This window comes from Cuculus canorus, chromosome 5 (genome assembly GCF_017976375.1).
Source record: "Cuculus canorus isolate bCucCan1 chromosome 5, bCucCan1.pri, whole genome shotgun sequence".
Classification (NCBI taxonomy): domain Eukaryota; kingdom Metazoa; phylum Chordata; class Aves; order Cuculiformes; family Cuculidae; genus Cuculus; species Cuculus canorus.
Genome location: NC_071405.1, coordinates 39,479,863 through 39,504,743, shown reverse-complemented (window position 1 = coordinate 39,504,743; position 24,881 = coordinate 39,479,863). Strand labels below are relative to the sequence as shown.

The 24,881-nt window shown below is 39.9% G+C and overlaps 1 protein-coding gene across 1 annotated transcript; it reads right to left on the bottom strand.

Annotated features, from left to right (window-relative positions):
- Window positions 1-270: 270 nt before the first annotated feature.
- On the bottom strand, window positions 271-6,824 carry C5H11orf58 (chromosome 5 C11orf58 homolog). Its single transcript, XM_054068802.1, has 5 exons — window positions 6,668-6,824; window positions 6,422-6,502; window positions 4,834-4,894; window positions 2,974-3,083; window positions 271-1,792 (listed from the first exon to the last, which is right to left on the bottom strand). Exons 1-5 carry the CDS (start codon window positions 6,725-6,727, stop codon window positions 1,583-1,585), a joined length of 522 nt encoding a protein of 173 aa, XP_053924777.1. The 5' UTR covers window positions 6,728-6,824; the 3' UTR covers window positions 271-1,582.
- Between the last annotated feature and the right edge of the window lie 18,057 nt (window positions 6,825-24,881).

Below are 24,881 nucleotides of genomic sequence, written 5' to 3'. Positions count from 1 at the left end.
AATGTAGTCGTATTGTGATCCCCCCGGCAAGAACTGTTACCAGAATAGTTTCAGTTAATTTTTTATCCTTGTCATGATGAGGTTTTCTTTCTTAACCACGTACAAGCAACTTTAAGTTTTGTCTCTGCACTAGAAGCTTGCAGCTTACCCATCAAGTACAAATCACTGACCATTAGTAGCTGCTGTAATGTTGTTCTTAAAACTGACTCTGAAATAATTTTGTATTAAATGCAAGTGCAGTAAAACAGATAAATCAAAATCTACACTCAGTTTTTATTTACAATCATATTATTTTATTTATTTCATAATCCAAGTCCTCCCCCAATAACTGATGCTGCGATATTTACGTTCAGTAAACCTATACAATGATATTACACACTGCTTTCACGTAAGCCAACTGGCTCGCAAATGTTGTCTGCATGTCATAAATTGTATACAGAAATGGAAGATTCTCCATGAGCGTCTGAAGTGCTTCTTGCAATGCTGTTGTGGCAGAATAAGGCTGTACTATAGGTGTGGCTCAGATGTTCTGTTCTCCTAGCAAGGAAACTAAATCTGTGAAGTTCTGACATTTTATTAATTATCTCTGAATACCACAAACTATAAGTTTGCTGAGGAATGCATGTGTTGAATTCTTGCTGGAAGGAGTTACTGTAACTCCTGCCTCTTTAAGCCTATCAAATTTACTTGAGAGGTACCTTTTTGTGATAACTTAGACCTCCAAGTGATTTGTGTGTGAGGAGAAAAGGAAGAAGGGCTTGTGTACTTCTGTACACTGAACTCTGTATTCTATATTTAAAAAAGCTAAATTATTTGTATATTCTTTTCATTATCAAAGTATATTTTCTCTTTCAAAGTAAACTGGTTTCTTCGGGAGGAGTTATTTTTAATAACAGCTCAGTGCTATAACCATGAGCCAGTAATTCAAAAATCACTCTTTTCTACTGAAAGATAGAACTACAGCTTATCCTTGACATTATAAAGCCAAAGAAGCAATTAGAGCCTCTTGTTGCATTATGTGTTTCTAAAGTATCTTCTCCCATGCAACTGCTGTAGGACTTCAGATGGATACAGTGATTAATACGGTCACAAAAGTGAGTGATTTCTCCTCTTAGCCCTGTCAACACTAGCGCCTACAGACAAAATCATTGTTTAAAGCTCTAGTACATCACAGAATAGTGCTGCTATTGGTATTTTACAACTAATGCAACATCCAGTAATTCACATGTAATCTTAATAGTTAAAAATTCAAGACTGGGATACTAACAAAAGAAACCACTAACATGAAGTTCCTTATCTGGCATAGAATAAGGGAAGAGTTTAGATAACATCATAGAGATTGGGCAGGAACAAAAAGAATTTATTTCTCCATCCATTATTTTATACACTTTACAAAAACCAGTAATATCACTGTGCCCATAAAAATGTTATCCATGGCAACAGAAAGCAAACACTACTTTTTGTCATCTAACAGGGTCTTTTTAAAATCATAATACAAAGATTTGTGCTGTAGCAGTCCTCCACTTTGCACTGTAACAATAAGGCTTACTGTACTGCAAATACAAAGCTGTTACATCTGCAGTTATGAACCACTGGCTTTAACAAACATCATTTTATAGTTACTTTTAGCTTCTTTTTTGTTTTCTGGAACTTCAGCTTCATCATGTTTTTCAGCAGCTTGTGTCTCCTCTGCAGACTCCTCTTGCTCTGACTCAGAGCCACTTTCGGAGTCCTCTGAACTCTCTTCAGAGGAGTGTCCACCTACCTCTTCTTGTTCTTCACTCTCCTGAAACTAAAAGTTCAGATTATGAGACAGATAACATTATTTCCTAGCAACTCCATCCTAGCAACTCCAGCTTTTAAAAATTCTGAGTGAGAATGTTTTGCTCAATGGTACTGAGATGGGCTACGTTGGTGAACACAGGTCTTTAATATACAAATTAATGGAGAGAATGCAACGCTGTTGAAGTGGTTAACCATACCAACCATGTGATTTCATCAGCCATGTTCTTATGTAGTTACAGCAGAAATCCTGAAGACGCTATTAAATAAGTTTGAAAAGTTTCAGATCACATCAGTTTAGTAATTCCTTAAATTTAGTGTAAAGGGCACATAATGACAATTGAGTGCATGTCATGGAGTGACACACAATGAAATTAATGGCTAGACCATCAAGAATTCACATTCATGACTGATGTCTGAAAACAGCACACCACAGCGTGAGGAATGCAATGATACTCCTAATTAGAACAATCCCTAAATAGCAATTTGTTCATGGTCCTGAAGACCAAAGCCTCCATGGCTGTAATATCAAGAATATCCAGCGCTGTGCAGGTGGTTTTACTTGCTCTGGAAACATCAGCTATGTTTTAGGCAGTAATTAGAAGTACAAGTTAGCAAAAAATTAATTATTGCACCTTTCAATTGGCAGACTAAGACATGTTCCTAATAACCTAGTTCTCTTGGGTTTTGTCACACTTCTCTTCCTGCTTATTGCTTTGGAATTCCTTTCAAGTGCAAGACCAGTCTGGGATCAGCTCACTGGAGGACTCCGTACAGCAAATTTCTTTTGTCTGACCCCCTCTATAAGCCACTTACTTTTCAGGACCATAGAGAGGTATTTGTCTCACATAACATGGAGCCAAGATTAATTAGCTCTCAGTGACAATGCAGATAGTTATCTTGCCTTCTTATGTATTCCTTGGCAACACCCTGATTTAATATATTTGTCACTTTGTGTCCTACTCAGTCTTGACTACTATGGAGCACGAAGCATGTCATATCACTTTACAGAACAATGAGAAGCATCAGTAATTTCCAGACAACTAAATAGCTACCACAGTGTACACAAGTAGGAGTGAACTGCCTGCAGGAAGTTTGCCACTAGTTGTGATGATGGGATTTTTAAACCGTGTATCACCCTGTCTTAATGAAGTGAAAGCCAAATCATTATGGAAATGAACAACTTGCTACCTCACTGAAACCGAGTCCACAATGGCGCCGGTTTCGTCCAGACATCGTGCTGTCCATGCTTTGTTGGTACTGAGATTCCAGTTCTTCATTCATTTTCTTGTCTTCTTCCCCTGCATTGTCCAGTGTACTTTGGTTATGGTTCATTCAAATTAACAAAGACATCAAATTACACAAAGTCATTATTTTCAAAGCTCATCACCAATATATGTGAAAAAAGTTTAAATTCAGCCATCTTAAACTACAGGATTGAGTATTATCAGATTTATAAGCAATCATATCAAGCATGCAAGCAAAACTGCTTTGCTACAAAGGTGAGACAGTAAGTTCCTAAGACCTGACGCATTCAGAGTTGTACTATGTGCAGTACATGTTCTACTTTACAAGGTTAAGTGCAACCAGTCTGTCTTCCCTGTTCTTCTTGCGAATACTACAGCATGTCACAGCAAGGAGACAGTTTCTGACCTGCACTACATAAAATGTGATTACTGTAATTAAACCATGATTAATATATAGCAGCAGCAGCAGATGGGTCAATACTACCACTCTCATTTATAGAGCTGTATCTGAAACTATTTAATGCATCCCAAATTCTCAGGAGTGGTTACTACAGCTCTACATTTTTCCATCTTTGGAAACTAGCAGAAAAACTAATTTATATGAGCTACTTCTCCATGTGCTTTAGTTATTTCTTTGAATAAGCAAAAAATATAATCGTTTTTACTGGTGGAAAATATGGTCCAAAATATTTAAGAATCCTCTCTTCTTGTGAAAGGTAGGAATCTCTAATTCTCCCTCAGTGGCCTACAACGCTCTAGTTTTTAATTTGTAACTCTGTAAAATTAAAACCTAAATTAATGGTTTCTCATTTGGAGATCAGAGCTGTATTATAAGAGAACAATAAGTGTATGTTACACAAAGAAGTGAAGAAAAGAGCTGCTCTGATTTTTTGTGAAAAAACACCATCTTAACTTTTTGCTAACAATAAAGCAGTACTGATTCCTTATGAGTCCTTATGGGAAGCATCATCTCCTTTCTAGGAAATTCGAGTGTCAGGAAGTGATTCTCAGTCACTCTGCAAGCTCAGAGCAGAACCTGGAACCAATCCTCAGGCTATGGACTTTTGGTGTTTTAGTCCATAGGTAATTTCTCATCAACTGAAAAATTACTAGTGGAGCACATCAGGGAAAGAAGTTTTCTGGAACTCTGACAGTTGCTATTATATACAGCTTTAGCAAAGCTTCTCTCAGACAGTCAAACTCGGCTTGCTTTTGACTTACTACCTGAGCAAGCGTGATAAGAAGTTACCATGGCCATATGTCATCTGACATCAAATTACTGCTAATTGCCAAGATGACCTTGCAGATCTTTTCAGCTTCTACCTCTGTTGCTTTAAGGCAGAGATAATCTTTCTATTCAATAGGTAATTGGGTGGGGGCAGAAATCAAACCTGTTCTTTTCCATGGACAACAACTTTAGAGGTTTAGATATCCATACCTGGCAGCAAGGAAGAAGCAGAACACTGCTAGGTACCAACAGCAATAAACTTTTACCTTCTTATTTTGATAGCAAAATAAGACCGAGGACCTAAAGGCTCCAATTTCCAGGACATTTGTACACAAGGTTAATTGACCATGAAGTACTTTGCTGCACCCCGACTTCAGAAGGCAACAGAAAAACTGTTTGTCAGTCATCTAACAAGTGAAACTGTAAGTTTCTACAGCTCCACAGCTTGACTAGTCTCCAACTTCAGCCATGAAACCTGAAACACCTCCCTTCAACATCTCTGAAGTTCTAAGTACTGGGATGTTCCCAAATAATTTTTCCATTTCCAACTTGGTATCAGCTTTTGGATAAACTGACCTGTCCTGAAGTGAGAAGTTGATCTGTGGTCTCCAATAACAAGGCGGCCAGTATGTTCTTTCTAAAAGAAAAGGTAGTTTGTTTTGGAGCTTTAGGGTTCACTGAGAGCTCTGCCAACATTCTGGAAATCTTGAATGGAAAAGGTTTGCTGTCATACCCTGACCACCAGCTGTAAGACAGTTAACTTTTACTACCTAACAACTGCTGCCTGTTAATGAACTTTTCATCTTTGTTTCATTGCATTTTCAGAAAAAGAAACCCCAACAACTGGATACTTTTAACTCTCCTCACATCCCAAAGCTGGTTCTATTTCATTTAATTTCTTGCCACTTCAAAGATGAAAGCAGGCCACGCTAATATGTCTGCTAAACAAAGAAGGGTGACCACCTGATATGAAAACTACACTACACAATGCCAAACAAGTGTGAACTTAGGTTCTGACAATTTAGCCTTTGGGCCCTCTCACTGGCACTGCGCAATTGTTCATCCCGTGCATCTTACTATGATCCCACTTTTAAACTGCTCACTGTATCAGGTAAGACTTTCGCAGTGCTCATCAATATATTGCCTCGGTAGCTGCTCATTAGCAAATGTATCCCCATATGCAAGAACTGGTGTTACTTAGCAAGCAGCATTAAATATCCAAGCAGATGTTAAGATTAGTGATAGTGTGACGTTTTAACAGGATATTGTATTGCTATCCAGTAGGAAGTATTAACTTGTAACTTCTTTAATACAGTAAAATATTTTAGCTTACAAGAATCCTGTATTTCAGTAAAATAAGCTAGTCCAAGTGATATTATTTTTCTTGAAGTTAAGTAGAACTGCAACACCAAACCAACATTTTGTACGTTGAAAGAGCATTTTAATTGTTCTGCAGAATTTTTTTGCAAAAAGCACAGCAGAAATATCAGTTTAGTGCATTCTGTTTTTAAAAATATTTCATAGAATAGTTTGGGTTGGAAGGGACCTTAAAGATCACCAAGTTCCAACCCCCCTGCCCTGGGCAGGGACATCCCACTAGATCAGGCTGCCCAAGGCCCCATCCAACCTGGCCTTGAACACCTCCAGGGATGGGGCAGCCACAACTTCCCTGGGCAACCTGTGCCAGTGCCCCACCACTCTCATAGTGAAGAAGTTCTTCCTTATGCCTAGCCTAAATCTGCCCCTTTCCAGTTTATAGCCATACCCCCTCGTCCTATCTCTACAAGCCTTTGTGAACAGTCCCTCCCCAGCTTTCTTGAAGTTCAGTCTATCAGCTACCTTTTTTGAATTATTTTTTTTTGCCGATGACAGAGAATTTCATATCCCTAGCGCACAGGTTTATTAGTTTGCAACAAAGGCGTGCACGAGTAACTTTATGAGCTCGGCTGAAAGCAGAAGGACGTGGGAGCCTGAACAACGTCAGAGCGATTACGCCGCTGCTGAAACCTAAATCCTCCTTCAAGGAGAGCCCCAACGCCAAGACTTTTCTGAGTGCTGCCTTTTGCCGAGCGGGCGGCCTGCAGCGACGACCCTCGCGGGGTTTCTCTCACGGCGAAGAGGGGCCGCGGCCCCGCGAGGGGATGGGGGCGGGGGGCGGCCTCACCTTGCCAGCGCCCATCAGCCGCAGGAACTTCTGCTTGCGCTCCTCGTTGCCCAGATCCGCCGTCTCCCAGCTGTTGGAGCCCTGCGGGAGCACACGCTCACTGCGCCGGCGGCCCCACCACACGGCAGGCCGCGACCCCCCCACCGCCTCCGCCTCCTCCTCCTCCTCCTTCTCCGCCGCCGCCGCCCCCGCCCCCGCCCCACCCCACCCCAAACGCGGCCACCCCGTGCCCCGCGGCCCATTTACATCGGGGGTGGCCGCTCGCTTGAGGCTGTGGTGGCCGTGGGACTCCCTGGCCGAGCTCATGGCCGCGGCGGAGTGACCGGGCCCTCCTGACGAAGGTGCTTCCTCAGCCAGCGGCGGGGCGCGGCCGCGGGGGATGCTGGGAACGGTAGTTCTCGCCCTTGCGCCTGGCGGCGCGACCCCTAAGGTGGGGGACTACCCGCCCCACAACCCCCCGCGCAGCGGGGGCGGGGCTTCCCGCCCATTGGCGGCGGCGCGCGCGGGCTGGTCCCGACGGCGGTCGGAGGGGTGAGGGAGTGGGGGGAGCTGGTGCCGGGCCCGGACCGGAAGAAGAGAATCAGAACGGCCCGGGTTGGAAGGAGTTTAAAGCTTATCCAGTTGCAAACCCTCTGCCATGGGCACGGACACCTCCCACTAGATCAGGCTGCCCAAGGCCCCATCCAGCCTGGCCTTGAACACCTCCAGGGATGGGGCAGCCACAACTTCCCTGGGCAACCTGTGCCAGTGCCCCACCACCCTCATGGGGAAGAAATTCTTCCTTATGCCTAGTCTAAATCTGCCCCTCTCCAGTTTATGCCCATTGCCCCTCGTCCTATCACCACAAGCCTTTGTAAAACCCCCTCCCCAGCTTTCTTGTAGCCTCTTCAGATACTGGAAGGTTGCTATAAGATCTCCTCTGAGCCTTCTCTTCTCCAGGCTGAACAAGCCCAACTCTCTCAGCTTGTTCTCGTATGGGAGGTGCTCCAGCTGATCATCTTTGTAGCCCTCCTCTGGAACCGTTCCAACAGGTCCATATCCTTATGTTGGGGATTCCAGAACTGGACACAGTATTCCAGATGAGGTCACACAAGAGAGGAATAGAGGGGCACAATCACCTCCCTTACCCTGCTGGCCACGCTTCCTTTGATGCAGCCCAGGATACGGTTGGCCGCCTGGGCTGCGAGCACACTTTGCCAACATAGAATCATAGAATCACCAGGTTGGAAGGGACCCACTGGGTGATCGAGTCCAACCATTCCTAGCACTCCCTAAACCATGCCCCTCGGCACCTCGTCCGCCCATCCCTTAAACACCTCCAGGGAAGGTGACACAACCACCTCCCTGGGTAGCCTGTTCCAGTGCTCAATGACCCTTTCCGTGAAAATTTTTTTTCTGATGTCCAGCCTGAACCTCCCGTGGCAAAGCTTGAGGCCATTCCCCCTTGTCCTATCCCCTGTCACTTGGGAGGAGAGGCCAGCTCTCACAACCTCCTTTCAATTAGTTGTAGAGAGTAATAAGGTCTTCCCTCAGCCTCCTCTTCTCCAGGCTAAACAACCCCAGCTCTCTCAGCTGCTTCTCATAAGACTTGTTCTCCAGCCCCCTCACCAGCTTCATTGCTCTTCTCTGGACACGCTCCAGAGCCTCAACATCCTTCCTGTGGTGAGGGGTCCAGAACTGAACACAGTACTCAAGGTGTGGTCTCACCAGTGCCAAGTACAGAGGGAGAATAACCTCCCTGGAACTGCTGGTCACACCATTTCTGATACAAGCCAAGATGCCATTGGCCGCCTTGGCCACCTGGGCACATTGCTGGCTCATGTTCAGTTGGCTGTCAACCAATACTCTCAGGTCCTTCTCCTCTAGGCTGCTTTCTAGCCAGACTTCTCCTAGTCTGACCATCACACCACTGACCAGCACTGCCACTTCATGTGGAGAAAGGCATTTGTGACCTGTGTGGAATCCTGTATTTGGAGATCCAGATGTTTCCCTTGAGTTGCTGTGGCTGTTTGCCATCACTGGGTTCCTATGGTCCCACCCCCGCCATATATATGCAATGTAGAAAGCAAAAATTTACTTACTACCCCCAGGTTAGTAATTTCTCAAATGTTCTCACATAGCTTAATTTGAATGGGTTGCCATTGAATGTTATTGTAGAGTTTTTCGTTAGATTTATTGGGTAGGGAGGTGCACAGTCACATCTTTAGGTCTTTTCACCTTAATGTTAAGAAAATCTCTTCTGTGTGAGTTCCTCAGCTACATAGTGGCTTTGTCCCCAACGATAAGGTTGTAACAGTCCAACTAATGCCAGGAGGTGGTGGGTCTGGTTCCATTAACTCGCTTTTAGCTAAGGCAATCTAACTGCTGGTCAGAGCTGGGTCCAGCTTTCAAACAGTCTGGGAAAGGTCCTGCAGTGGCGTCCTTCAGTTTTCTGAATGTAGTCTTCCTATGCTCTCCCTGGGGAGAATGAGAAGCTGCTATAGCACTTACAAAGCTCTGAACTGTCTTTGAGTGGAATCATTATACTTGGGGGATGAAGAGCTCCCAGCTACGTTTGTCTTAATGAATGTGTGCCTTACAAAGCTCAAAATTTGTCATTACAATATTTTTTGTGATTATGGCAATTAAGCTCTACAGTAATTTTGATACTTTATAACATTTCCCTTGAGTTTTGTTATGCAGGTGTCACCCACAGTTCTTTTGTAGGACTGAAATACAATGAAAGAGTAGTTGATAAGAAAATATTCTGGACAATGGAGCACAAAAGTTCAGCAGATGCTGTAATGTAGAGATGTGCTAGTATAGCACTTCCACTAGTGGGTAGATAGATCTAGCTTTATAGATATATGTAGAATATAATTTTCAGTTGTTACTTATACAGAACAGCACTAGGATAGTGATGTTTAAATTCATATTCACATACATTGCACTGTGCAAAATCAAATTGAGAGGCACAACTGTTAAACCTGCTTTCTAAAACTATTGTAGTTATTGTTTGACAATGATAAAGACGAGGATGGAGCATTAATAGGAGAGAATGTTATGCTTAGAATTTTAACCTCATATTGATGTATTTAAATGTAGAGTACTATATAATGACTGTAATAGTGGATTAATTTAAATTTCAGTGTTTAAAAAATGTTTTCTCACAGAAAGGGTGTAAAAATGCAAAAAAAGTAAAACTAACATCCCTTTCTAAATTGGAACTGATTTTCTTTTGAGTAGTATCTGGCAGCATTTTTAGTTTGTTAATAGGAATTGTGGTGAATCTAATACCAGTGAAATTGTATCTTTTCCATTTTTTTAAGTTAAACTTTTATTACAGATTCCATGCTATTATACCTAAAGACCTGTTTCTTAGTAAAAAAAAAAAAAGCAAAATTTTAGCTTCATGACTACTGTTCCCTTATGGGCCAAATTGAGGAGGTTTGCCTCTGAAAAAAAAAATGCAAAAGAAAATGAGACTGTTAAACTCTAAATCAGCTTCTGTAATTGGTCTTAGTTGTGGCTTACTGTTAAATTCAAGTCTTTTTCAGAACAACTGAAATGTACTAATGTTTATGTGGCTGACTAATGGTTTAGTAATTTTGTTTACACTTTGAATAATGATGTGCTGATGATATTGTAATGAGGGGCTTTTACATTTCTGCCCCGCCCCCCCTTTAGTTTATTGCTCACTTGGGATAAAAATGCTCTGGTTTTGCCAAAAAGAGGTACCTTAATAAGCAAATACATCCCTAGCATTAGATGGCTTCCCTCTACTTATATATAGGGTAACTTAAAAATGGACTGATCTAACTGCTTACAAAATATGGATTCTTTCAGCAGCAGACCGGTTACATGAAAGTTTCACTTGTCTTTGTGGAGCTATTACAGACAGTTCTGAGGATGTACAACTGATAAGGCTGATATATTTCCAATAACATTAGTAAATTATAAGAAAGGAGTTATTGAAAATCCTCTCGTGCCAGGATTCAATGTTATATTTGCTATATTCTTTTGAACGAATGAGGAATAGACTGATTTCACAGGAGATCAAGGCAGATCAGGGTTATAAGAAGAAACCTGGCTTCTCCAATCTGTAAGACTGCTTTAGAATATGAACAGAGCAGTAGGTGAGGATTCTGGGCAATATTTGTGTGTGTTTTCAACATTTCTTTGGCATATCCTTCTGAAGAGACTATCCTGAAATTAGCATTTAATTCACAGGTGAGATTTTTTCATGGAGCAGAAACTGTCTGTGATGCAGAAATCAGATCTCAACTAAATGACTATCAGCATAGCTAAAGCACAGCAGGGAGGAATGTTGAGGTTTGCTGTGGGAGCCAACAGTGTGTGCTCACAGCCCAGGAAGCCAACCATATTTTGGGATGCATCACAAGAAGTGTGGCCAGCAGGTTGAGAGGGGTGATTCTGCACTTCTGCTCTGCTCTGGTGAGACCCCATCTGAAGTACTGCGTCCAGCTCTGGAGTTCTCAGCACACGAAAGGCATGGACCTGTTAGAGCAAGACCAGAGGAGGGCCATCAGAGGGATGGAACATGTCTGCTATGAGGAAAGGCTGAGAGTTGGGGTTGTTCAGCCTCAATGAGAGAAGGCTCAAGGGAGACTATTGCAGCCTTTCAGTACTTAAAGGGGCCTTAAAAGAAAGATGGGGAGGGACTTTTTGGCAGGGCCTGTTGTCATAGGATGAGAGTTAATGGTTTTAAGCTAAAAGAGGGTAGGTTTAGACCAGATAAATGAAGAAATTTTGTATGTTGAGACTGGTGAAACACAGGAACAGGTTGTCCAGGTCACGTTGAACAGGGCTCTAAGCACCTGCTCTAGTTGAAGGTGTTCTTGCTCATTGCAGGAGGTTGGACTAGATGGCCTTTAAAGGTCCCTTCCAACCCAAACCATTCTATGATTCTATGAAATTAACAGAGTTGGACAATAAGGTGAGAATGAGATGAGGTGAAATGACAAATAATGTAAAAAAAATTATTAATTGCCACGTACGATTATACTCTGTCTTTGACTTTTCTGTATATTTCTGCTTTTGAGCTCCAGTGTCTGGATTGGAACCATCTATGGAGGTGGAGGGTAGGTGGACACCATCTCAGAAAAACTACCTTAATGAAGATTTTCCACTCCGGTCCAAATCCAAGTTTTGGACCTCAGCAATGTGTGTTATAAAAACTTTCAGACAAACAACAGTTGAGGAAAGTTCAGTGTGCGGAAGCTGAGGCTAGGTCTTGCAGAAGCATTTTTATCTTTGAAGAACCTGGTGTAGAATCTTGGATTTATTTATTTTTTTTAATTTCTTTTTGAGCTCTCTGTGTAAAGGTGGTGTAGATTAAAATAGAACTCAGTTTGACAGCCAAAAGAAGTTTTTCATTGTGTACTGCAGTAAGGGTGTCTTTGCCATCACACGATGACCAAGACATTGGACAGCCCTGGTTAGAAGTCATGGATTCAGAGCTGAATCTTACCCTGTAGTAGTCCTGGCTCCACCTAAGAGTAAGTGGCCTTTGGAAAATTACCTCACCTTTCTGCTTTATCTGTGAAATTAGGATAATGTATCTACTTGCCAATGTTAAGAGTTAATTAAGGGTTGCACAGTGTGTTCAAAGCAATGTATAAGTGCTAAATATTAGCTATAGTGTAATTGGACTACTGTAATTTGTAATATGCCAACTGCCATTGGCATATAAAATAGGATCAACCTCTTCTCAAGTGCTGTAGAATTTTTAATTGTTACTAATGAACTTCTGATACTCAAAGTAGCTATCACTGTGAGACAGGGAATGTTGCCAATATCTTTCTGTAGGAAAGCTTAACAAGGCAACTACTGATTTTTTTTGCTTGAAATTAAAAAAAAAAGCATGTATGTATACATACACCTACTTTAAATGCACAATTTAAATTAAATTTGGTTTAGGCAGAAAGCTTTATTTCTTTTTAAATGGAAACAGGATATTACCCTAGCATTTCAAAACTGTTTCATCTCTTTCAGCACGTTTGAAGCTGAAAATGCTTCCTGTTTACTGACCAGCTTGGCTTAGTAGTTGTCACTGCAATATATAGAGGTTGTCACAGAGAAGAGTGGAAAATATTCTGCGTATAACTGGAGGTGAGGAAAGAATTTTTTTAATTGGAATCTGACTTACGCAACATACTTATCCAGTGTGGTTTAGTGACCCAATATCTGCCAAAAGTTCAATTCCAAGCTCTTGCTAAGTTTTGTTTTAAGGGATTGGGAAGAAGGAGAGACAAGCTAAGCGCAAACAAAGAGATGTCAACAGAAGGATTGCTGAGAAGGGAGCATCGGTTGAGGGAAGGCAGTCATGGCTGTTAACGTTTAAAAAGCCCTTTCAAGGACTAACAAAATAAAAGATAGAGATGTCCTCATCCTGAAATGGCTTTTATATTTCTGAACCTGTTATAAAAGCTTTTTGAAGAACACTTCCCTTCTAAAAACAAAATAGTTTCTATCGTAAACAAGACAGGCAGCACATCAATACAAAGACTATCTTTACTTTTATTTCTGGGCTAGCAGAACAGACCATTATTCAATACCACAGAAAAAAAGAATTGTTGCCTCAGTTTAATAAGTGAAGAAAACAAAGAATGGAGAAATTATGTTCTTGAACCTCAGACTGTACAGGCTTCTAGTACCATTGCATGTATTAGGTTTTGTCCTCAAAAAAAGATTTAAGAAAAATCCCTGTGTTTTAACATCATAAAAGGTACATTAGGACACCTTTCTCTAGGTACAGTCCTAGTGGAGACAAGACCCATGGTAGTTTTTATATCAGTATAGCCAGTCAAGGCTAACCATATATCTCTTCCTAGGTTTTGATGTGAACCAGCTACATCAAAATAAGAAAATATAGTGCTTTGCTTCCTCTAAGATTTTACATCGTATTAGACTGACTAGGACTCTTCATTTACCACTGTACATGGTACAGTGCTGGAATATTGTACCTGAGTAAAAACCACTTTTATTGCAATGAAGATATAGCTTTATATATCTCACTTCTTTTCCTTTTTCTTTTGTGCTTGCTACTACATAAAAGCACCAATAAAGACAAGACATTTCACACAAAGGATCTGCCAAAATCAATTATTTCACTGTGAGTCTGAATGATGAGACAAAATCTTCAGTATTATCAAAATGAATTGCATTTGTAAACAATTGAGTGAAAACTCAATAGTTTCTCCCTTTGGTATATCTTTTGTTTCATATGTCTGTAGTAAAGCTGAATACTTTAGGGAAAAGGAATCTAACATTTCCATCTGTTTCTCTTAGGGAATTTAAGTCATTGGGTAATTTGAAAAAGCCGTGGACAAACCACTCCTTAACACTTTCAGTGACACTGCTGAAAAAGGTTGAACATTAACACTGTCCTTTTTTTCAGTCTTATGCTGTGAAAGCCAAAGTCTTTGAAGTCAGTTGAAAGTTGTCTGTATACAGAATTTGTCTCTTCATATAATTATTCCTGTTACTAACACCTTTGAATCTTTTGCTGTATGGGCAAAGAGATTAGAAGGGAATGTAATTGGTATGGGGAAAGCAGTGGCTCTGCATTTTCTTCTTCCTAACCCTGTACAATTTTAGTGGTGGCTCCTCCCTACAGACTTCAATAATGTTTGTGGATGTGGTCAGAGGAAACGAATAAGAAACAACACCAGGTATCTTTAAACTGCCGATTTTCACTTGATCCAAAATGCTCGGAGAGAAGTTTCAAAGGTGTGAAAAACATGGATGTGTTAAAACTGATATATCTGCATAGCTCCCAAGTCAGAGACCTTTTTGAAAAGAAATGTTTCTGCTCAACTTTCATTGTCTGTGCAGCATATAGACTTTTCCTATGCACTGAATGTCCAAATAAACTTTGAAACTTTGCTGAAGATTTTTCTTTTTCTGACAATATCGCCATGATAAAGCTGCGTCACAATACTGTCTGCTGCCACCTCACCAGAAAGACTTTTCCTCCTTCAAAAACATTTTCATTAATTTTTGTCCTGGCAGTATATTTTCCAAAGATGTGATCGTTCATTACCCCTCTTACTTACAGAAGTCTATAGGAAGATGAATCAGGCCCACCACAGCTAGTTTGTTTGTGTTCTGGTGACTTGTATTACTTAAGACTAAGGCAGTGTCTCTCCTTGGCAATGCTGATTTTTGCTCAATTTAGCTACTGCAAGATCTTTACCATACAAAAGGACATGCAAACACATATTTGCGTTGTCCATGTGCTAGGCTCATGGATTATTAATCAGGTATCAGTCACAGTGTACTGGCTTTAAGTGACTTCAATAAACAGAAAAATAAAAGGGAAGGTCATTACCCTCTTTTACCTGTTTAACGCCAACATCTTATTTCTTACATCAGGTCTTTAAAATCAATGTAGTGATCTTTTCAAGCTATACACTGTGTTAATGAACTCTAAACCGACAACTTTGCCAAGAATCTACTATGCCCTCTGCCTATACTGAAGCTGACTATTTTGGTATTCTTCTCTTATAATAAATGACATTAAGTTGCAGATGCAATATTGTAGCAATTTATATAGATTTTGGCTTTGAGTATAGAAGTTTGTGGCCCAAGCATCAGGATATTTTCAATAGTCTGAAATAATGAATTTTAAATAAATTCACCTAGGCATGAAAGATCACATCCTTTTAATATTGTGCTAATTGATGATAGGTCTGAGACTGTCATGAAATTATGGTATTCTGCCTAGAAGCAGGATGGTGTCCTTTACATTAGAACAATAATTGTGACATGCAGGCACAGCGTGCCAGGAAGAAGAACACGCTGTTCTACTGACTTTATGCCACCTTCCTTGTTTTTCTAGAGACAAAACAGGTGCCTTTTTCTTTTTCAAGTAATGCACTATTTCTAAAGCATTTGGGATCCAAAGTGGGAAGGCTTAGTATAAATAGCGTCTACAATGCTGTTAATTTGCTAAAGGTAAGTTCTGTACAAAACACTGAAGTCTTTGTTTGAATGAAAAACTGAGAAAAGCAAATGTAAGGCGAGATGCTGTCCTGCAATAGTTTAGCGAGTGCCTAGAGTGTGATACTCCTAAACGCTCCTGTATATGGCATTGTAAAAGTTGGTATGTGTATCATAAAAAATCATATAATGCATATAATAGAAGCATAGAATAGATTGGAAGGGACCTCCAGAGGTCATTTAGTCCTACCTCTTGGTCAAAGCAGGTCCAATTAGAGCAGGTTGCACAGAGCCATCTCCAGTCAAGTTGGAACATCCCCAAAGATGGTGATGCCATAGTGTTTCTTGGCAACCTAGCCCAGTGTTTGACTACCTTTCAGGTAATTTTTTTTGTTCTTTATATTGAATTGGAATTTTCCCATATTTCAGCTTCTATCCATCACCTCTTATCATGTCACTGTGCGGGTCTACAAGGAGCCTTGTTCCATCTTCCCTACACCCTCTTATTATGCAGTTGCAGGTAGCAATAAGCTCTCACCTTCACTTGCTGTTCCCCGGGCTGTGCAAACCTAGCGCTCTCAACTTCTTGTATATTGTGTTGCAGCCTCCTAGTTCTTTTGGTGTCTCTGCTGGATTTGCTCCACTCTTTCAATATCTGTCTTGTACTGGGAAGACCAGGGTTGGAGCCATTGCTCCTGACGCAGTCTCGTAAATGCCAGAAAGATGGAAATTATCAGCTCCCTCAATCTGCCGGCAGTGCTCCTGTTAAAACAGCCTAGGATGCTGTTGGCTGCCTTTGCTGCCAGTGTGCGTTGCTGGCTCATGATCAGCTTGTCGTCCACAGGGACCTCCAGTTTTTCTCTTGCAAATAGGCTTTCTAGCCAGCTGGCCCCAAAGCCTGTACTGTTGCATGGGGTTATTCTATCTCCGATGCAGGACTCTGTGTCTTAATGTATTGAATTACAATTATAGAATTCAATGTATTGGGTTATAATTTTGTGGTAGTAAGAATTAATGGCTTTATCATTTGGGAATAGCAGTGGCATTCCTTCTGAATAGCCTAAATAATGCAATAGCATGCATAATATGACTCTTGGTTTTGTATAGTCAATTTAACAAAATCACCTGAAGCTGATGATATATCAGGTGCATCCTGGGATAAATAAATTACAGAAATCATGGTAAATCACTAAAGATAAGATAGTGAATTGTTCCCTGAAAGCAGGTAATTTTTAGACTAGCGATGCTTCATTTTTGTTTTGTACATTTATAAATAAAGAAGGCTATGCTAATTTGGAGGCAAAACCAACACTACTTTGCGGTTATTCTGTGTATTGATCAACTGAATATTTAACTTTTCTTGTTAGATTAATTTAGTGTGGAATATTTTCATTAATGGAAGAGTTCAAAATATACTTTATTCTGAGGATATTGAAACACCATTTAATATTACCCAGTGTTGTCATTGTACGTTCAATGGTTTCTGTATAATGGTTGTTCATTCGTGTGTTTTTACCTGTACATAAATTCTCAAACTGAAGCCTAACTTAACCCTTTATATCATATGTCAATTTTTATAGTAAAATATTTTATTCTAATTTAAGAATTTTAGAATTATATGAGCAATTTTGTAGTTGATAACAAGTGGGTGTTGCTTGGTTTTTTTGACAGTCATAACAAAGGTAGTTTTCTTTCTGTGGTTAGCTAACCCCCTAGAGGTAACACAAATCTTTACTTACGTCTTTCCTCCATGTGTTAATTCATCTGCCCTTTTTAAGAATCTTGGAATTTGTCAAAAATTAGTCTGGGAGGATGAATTCAACAGATCTCTGTCCATGGTCTGTTGCAGCTTTCTCAAAAGGGCTGCATGTCTGCACTGTTAGGAAAAAAATTGGCATATTGTAAATTAAACGTCAATGCTGAAGGCTCTCAGCTAGAAGATGTTATACAGAAAACCAGCATTTCTGGTGCTGCCTATGATTTTCAGCTGATGACCCCCTTTGCTAATGAAGCATGCAATCCTAATTTGGCATGGGTCAGAGGTAGGACGATCTTCTTTGCAGGTGAAATGTCATTTGCCACATTTTGCAGAGTATTAGTCTGAACCTATATTTGGTTGGCACCTGTGCCCCAAAACTGGCATCCCACCTTATGAGAAGGCAGAATGCCACTCTGACAGATGGGGAGGAATGCAAGCATGCCAGCAAGCCAGTGTATGCATCAAGGGGTCACATTTCTCTCCAGGAATGTTGAAATACCGGTACATGCAGAGCTTCTGTATCTGAGGCACACGTGTTTCTTGGCAACGACCAAAGTTCCTGCTGAATATCTTGGCACAGTACATAAGGAAGCTTAGTGAATTTTCATGGCTTTCATAGGGTTTCTACACCATGGGAGCCTACATATAATTTCTGCTGAGAATGGCCCTATGAATATAAACAGAAGAGGGAATATATTTTGCAAATTATTCTTTCTTATTAATAGATTAAGAACTGTTAAAATGCCATCATAGCTTTCATGGATGATAGTTCTTTTGATTAGTTAATGGTTGGTTTATCCTGGTCTGAGAGCAATAGAACGTGTGGTTTGGCAATCAACACAAAATGTGAATATCACAGCTTAAACTTCTACCATTTCTTTTTCATACTTTATTTTATTTTAACTTAAAAGTGAACTCTGGAATCCCGTCACACTTTTGTAGTTCATCAAGAAATTGTTTTTTTTCTGTTTCCCCAAATGATATAGTGTATTAAAATTAACTCTGAGACATTCCTTTATTTTGCTGAAGGTAATTCTGAATGGTTTATTTCAGTGTTTTTACTTTTTTGCCTCGAGAATTACTGTAAAGCTTTTCTATTTCATCCATTGCAGCACAGTGTTTTTCACATTTGAATAGCTGCATCAACATGAATCCTTTATAAGGACCTTAAAAACAAACTTTGCCAAGTCCCAGAATACAGAAGCTAATTCACATCCCAATACTCAGCTGCCTCATGAATAAAGGAGAGTCTGTGCCTGACACTTTGAAGCTGTAGCTGTTAAACCATACAGACTATTTACCTCAATAAATCATTATAAGAAACTAAGGTACAATTATACCCACAGAGAAATAGGATTCAAAACACTGATTTATGTGGTTCAGTGCTTGTTCCCTTTTCCATCATGTTTTGAATTTTATGCATGTTTGTCATCTTTGGCTGCTTCCTGTATCTTTAAACTAATGGGTCTTGCTTTTTTAACATTCCTCATTAGGTTTGTTATTTTACTTTGACATACAGACATGATTTGCACGCTGTACAAAGTTTTGCTTTTAAAATTAACTATCTAATTTCTTACGCTATAGACCAAAAATGGAAAATGTGAGTAATTTGCTTAAACTAACATGCACCCTTCTCTGGTTAATTTGTGACCATCTAAGCTGAAATTCCATATTAGTTAAGAATTTGTTTGGTGCTTATTTGTGGGATCTGAAGAGAGATCACTACATAAAGGCATCTATCATTGTGCTTTTCAGAATGTGCCTGCTGATCTAGAGTGTAATCATAAGGAGACAGAGGCCATGTAAAGTTACATTTGGAGTTAGCTCCTCAGTTTCTTTATTCCGTAAAAAGGCAAAATGAATCTAAAAGATAAAAACTAAATGAAATTAAAGCATTGGCTCAGAGAAGAAGGAATGACACTGAAACCGACAAGTAATTCCATATGAAATGGTAGAAGTAGGGTAAATATATCTAGCAAGTGAGGTCTGAGAGCAGCCACCGACTCTATTAGGCCACCCAAGCCTTTAAGAACACGCAGTGTTGTCCTGTAGGGCAACAACAGGGTAGGGAATAACTTAATAACCAATAGATGTTCTTTAATAAAACTTTAAAAAGATACAAAATATTTAAAAGGAAATTTTAAATATAAACAATAGTGAATATACTACAGTTCCAAATGCTTTATGTCTCACTAATAACTTTCAGCACTGATGCTTACTTGGATCTAAACAGTGCTGAGTGAGATTGCAGGACAACCAGGTGATCACGGCCAGTCAACATGGGTTTATGAAAGGCAGGTCCTACCAAACTAGCCTGGTTGCTTTCTATGACAAGATCCAAGATCACCTGCTAAATGAATGAGGGAAAGGCTGTGGATGTAGTATACCTGGACTTTAGTAAAGCCTTTGACACAGTTTCTCATAGTATCCTACTTGAGAAACTGGCTTCCACCAGCCTGGACAGGCGCACCCTCTGCTGGGTAAAAACCAGCTGGATGGCAGGGCTGAAAGAGTCATGGGGAGGCCAGTCACAAGTGGTGTTCCCCAGGGCTCAGTGCTGCATCCAGTTCTTTTCAATATCCTTACCAAGGATCTGGATGAGGGGATTGAGTGTACCCTTAGCAAGTTTGCGGGCCACACTAAACTGGAAGGAAGTGTCAATCTGCTGGAGGGTAGGGAGGCTCTACAGAGGGATCTGGACAGGCTGGATCGATGGGCTGAGGCCAATGGCATGAGGTTTAACAAGGCCAAGTGCAGAGTCCTGCACTTGGGACACAAAAACCCCATGCAGCGCTACAGGCTTGGGGAAGAGTGACTGGAAAGCTGCCTGGCAGAGAAAGACCTGGGGATGTGGGTCGACAGCTGACTGAACGTGAGCCAGGAGTGTGCCCAGGAGGCCAAGAAAACCAATAGCATTTTGGCTTGTATCTTGGCCAGCAGGACCAAGGAAGTGATTCTGCCGCTGTATTCAGCACTGGTGAGGCTGCATCTCGACTACTGTGTTCAGTTTTGGTCCCCTCACTACAAAAAAGACATTGAGGCCCTGGAGCGTATCTAGAGAAGAACGATGAAGCTGGGGAAGGGGCTGAAGAACAAATCTGAGGAACAGCTGAAGGAACTGGGGTTGTTTAGACTGGAGAAGAGGAGGCTGAGGGGAGACCTTATCACTGTCTACAACTACTTAAAAGGAGGTTTTAGAGAGGTGGGTGTTGGTCTCTTCTCCCAAGCGATTGGTGATAGGACAAGAGGGAATGGCCTTAAGCTGCATCACCGTAAGTTTAGATTGGACATTAGGAGAAATTCCATCATCGAAATGGTTATAAAGCACTGGCACTGGCTGCCCAGGGAGATGGCTGAGTTGCCATCCCTGCAGGTATTTAAAAGACGATTAGATGAAGTGCTTAGGGATGTGATTTAGTAGTGGACAGGTATGGTTGGAATCGATGATCTTAAAGGTCTTTTCCAAACTAATGATTCTATGATTCTATGATCATGCAAACTGCCTGATCCCAGTGGCTTGGATAAGAGAAGCAGTTGCCTGCACTGTTGAGAGGGAGTTATAAATCCATCATTATTTCCGAAGTAATTTAGAACATGAGAGTTTTTAGACTGTGTGTAACATTCATATATCTAGTTAAAAAACATATATCTGCTGAAGAAAGGTTTGGCCATTTCAGACTGGTTTTGCTTTAGAATAGATAACAAATTAGAGTGAGACACATAAATGCTTACCTGTAAGTCTCATCTATTTTTTTATTATCTTACACTGAATTTCTTAATTTATTCAATTCAACATGGATATGCATTATACTCTATTTATATAAAACATGAGTAACAGCGCACAGTCTTTTGCATGTACTCTATTATTTGCATAAATACTTAACTCTTACACTTTTGTGTGGTTTTGCCCCTCTGAATCTACAGACATCTTGTAAGGAAATAATATTATGCCTAAAAATCTCCATGCAAACAATGTTATTTATCAAAAACTGAAAACTCATATAGGATATTCTATAACCTGTTGCCCATTATTCCTGGAGTCCATAACATACTGCTTTTACAGTCTGATATTATTTAAAATATTTCTGTCATTACATCCATATAGGGAATAATGGTTTTATACTACTGAAGTAGAGGACTGCTGAGAAATATTGGTGATGGTGGATTTTAACAAATCTGTGGATACAGCAGTCTTGTGCAATGTGAGAACTTCTGTATTAGCCAGACACAGAGACACAAAGTTTAGGAATCTGGGAGCAGAAAAGCAGGACATCCACTTACCTCCAGAAAAAAATAGATAAATTTATGTTCATTGTCAAGTGTGTTCGCTCTCATTACTGATGAAATACATCTGCAATATCTGTGCTGGTCTCTAACTCAGAAAATGTTTCAATAGATGAAACACTGATTGCAATAGAATTTGACAGTAGGGCAGTGTCTGAAAAGTTTCAGGGTTTTCCAAGCTTCAGAAAAACTGGTGACTATGTAGGGAAAGAGAGTGATCCAGAGTGTTCCTCTGCATAGCTAAGACTGCACTGTGACTGCAGCAGTATCTATAACCAGCCAGGCAGCTCGTCTTCATTTCTGTGAGAATTGTGTGTTGTATCTTGCCCAGCCCCTACCTGAGTTGCCAGTTGTGTTCCCTGGTAAAGCACTAAAGGGAACCAGAGCTGGTGGTTACCCATGGTCAGGGAAACTGGAGGGAGAAGCCACAGGACATAGATGCAGCAAACGGCAATTACTGTGGTTGGACCCACATCAGTGTGATACAGCACAAATCAACTGGTAGCCTCACTATGAACATTTCCATTGCTTAAAGAGCAATTTGGTCATTATAACCATTTATATCTGTTGAAATTCCATTAATGAATCTACATATTCTAGAACTTCGTAATACCTGAATTTTATTTCCCCTCTTTTCTTAGTGCCCTTGAATGGAGATCCCTGCTCAATTATAAAAATATCAATGTCATAAATGATTAATGCTTCTTATTAGGTATTTCCATTAAGAAAATTTCAAATTATTACTTTTTCATATGGTTATAATAGCTCAGTGTCAGTGCTACCATGTAGCAAAGAGCTGTTATGTTTTGCAAAATACTGAAAAATCTCAACTTAAGCTGACAGAAATTCTGGGACATTTTCAACACTTTCTGAAATTTCAAATATTTACTAGGAATTTTTGGCTTAGGTGATCTCGCATCCTCAATCTTTCAGTTTTCCAAGCAACAAATAAAAATACACCCTGAATGCTATTTAAAAGTATCCAAAGTTAGTGATTGCCGTGAAAACTGAAAGAACTTCTCAGCTATTGGGATGCCACAGAAACTCAGGAAGCTGCTTCTGCCAATACTTATGCCATTTTCTCTTCTGGTAAAGACTACTGTATCTGGAACTTTCCATCCCCTCTAAAATAGTACTTATTAAATAAAGGAGCATTTTAATTACAGTTGTGTTGGTCTTTCTTAACAAGAGGAACTTCACACATAGTAAGCAACCTGATGATCTCATCATAGTACAGGGCTTGAGCTGATTAAATTAAATCAGTGTAATTAAGCATGACTTTTGTATGTAGACAAATCTTAAACATTACATGAACACAGACCAAGAATAAACTTGCCTAGTTTACAAAACAGACTGTTAGTTGCAGCCTATCATGCAAATAAGGAGAACAATTTTTAAATAAACTTGATGAGTTAATGATGCAACTCTGTGTGTCTTAAGAAGGGCAATATGTGTCTCAGGAAAGCATTGTGAATGTTAATCTTAGGCACCTGAAGCAATTTGTTGAAGTAATCTAGCACGATTGTTTTGTGACTAGTTTGCAGAAGTAGCAACAGAGACAGTACAATTTTCTGCAGTTTTTTTCTAAGCTTTTCTTCTGTTAGCAGATGCCTTTCGCTTGGCGAAACTTTAAGTTCAGACAAAGGTTCATTAATTTTAGGAGCGATTCTTCAGAACATCCAGGGATTACATATAATAGATTGTGTGTATAGCATGAGCAAACAAGGCATCAGTAATAACCTTCTAGCATGGTTTTATCTGGATGTACTGAATTACAAGGAAAACAGTTTTGGATTTTTTCCTAAGTCTCATGGATCATAGATTGCATGTTTAAAAGTGAAAACCAGTAGCCAGACAAAGGAAAAGAAACACCGTAAGAAGCCTTAAGTTTGCATGAATTATGCTATGCTGAAACCCTGACCTCAAATCAATAAGAAATTCTTTATCTGACACATATTGAGGGATTATAGACTCAACATTGTAAAGGATGTGTTTGAACAGCGTGGACATCAAAACCTTCTGAAAACTCCAGGTGGGTTATGAACTGTGTACTGTTTACATCTGTAAGTGTAAGCAGCTGAAGAGTTGTTTTAGTCTATCTATGCTACCGTGTTGCAAGTATGCAAGGTTTATTTTTTAGGAAATAATTATCAAGGAGCAGGCGGTTGTTTATGTTGGTCAAGTGGTTAAGGCAGAAGAACTCAACAGGTCAGAGTTTTCCTTGCAGTTATGTTACAGACATTCTTTGTGCGTGAGGTACATCAAGTCCTTGTTCTATATCTGTTTCTCTCTAGGTGCAGCAGAGATGGTATACTGGCAGCACTCGATGGGATGTTACAAGATTGGGTTTATTATTTTTGAAAAGTGCATGCAATTACTTTAAAAGATACAATATGGCTGCTTTAGGTGTTAGAATTTGAAAAATATTTCATAATGGGCAGTGCCGCTCTTCCAAAAAAGTGGTATCTTTCAGTAATCTGTGCTTAGTGAGTCTGAAAACCACACGGATGACATGCTGCTTAAATAGTTGTATTTTAGATGTACCAATAGAGGCTGATCTCTGCATTTTTAAACTGTTGAAACAAATTTGTTTTGATGTGAAGAGTATTAGATCTGCTGAATATCTCAAGCCATTTGTTTGGGTGTTTTGTGAGCTACATAACATGTTTTAGGAAATTTGGAAAAGTGTTTATTGGATAAGCTCTTACCATATATTCTGAGATTTAAGAAAGTAAATAGATCCAAATGTATACTAAAGACAAACGCACACCCCCTGCAAAACCAACATGGAAGCAGAAGGGGAGGAAAGTTACTATAATGAACAAGCCATTGGACTACACCTCGCGTGTTATAAACTCAGGGAAAAGCTATAATATTTGATTTAGGAGACACCCACTCAAGAGAGCCTTTTAGATTCTGCTCAGTGTCGTGTCAATTATTGTAACGGTTTCAATGCTCTGTTCCCTACTGATGGCCAGCTGTCCTTAAACATGGAGAAAAGTAGGGGACCAGAATTTAGATAATGATTGTCTGTTGTCTCCTTGATATTTAGGAGGAAAACATTTCACATATTGAAAAAAAACCTATGTGATATACTTCTAGAAGGAAGTTTATAGTATTCTTAAAATTAGTCTTCTGTTAATTTTCATGTCAAATGAAGTAGTGAAGAGACTTTATCAGGGGCAGCAATCAAATCAGGAGGACTATGGGTTAGTGAAAGTAAAAAGGAGCAGCACCAAAACTGATGCTATAATATTCCTTCTGTTTAACAAGTTAATGCATTTTATTTCACATACGGGTTTTCTGTTTTTAAAGGAGCGTTCAAAGTGTTCTCCTTGAGCACCACTGAAAAATAGAACATTTAATCCTGCTTTACAGTGATGGGACTTTTTTTTTTAACGAAGTTTTATATCTAGATTTCACCATGTTTGTGTTGGGATAAATGAAACCACCTGTTTCAAGGACTGACAAACT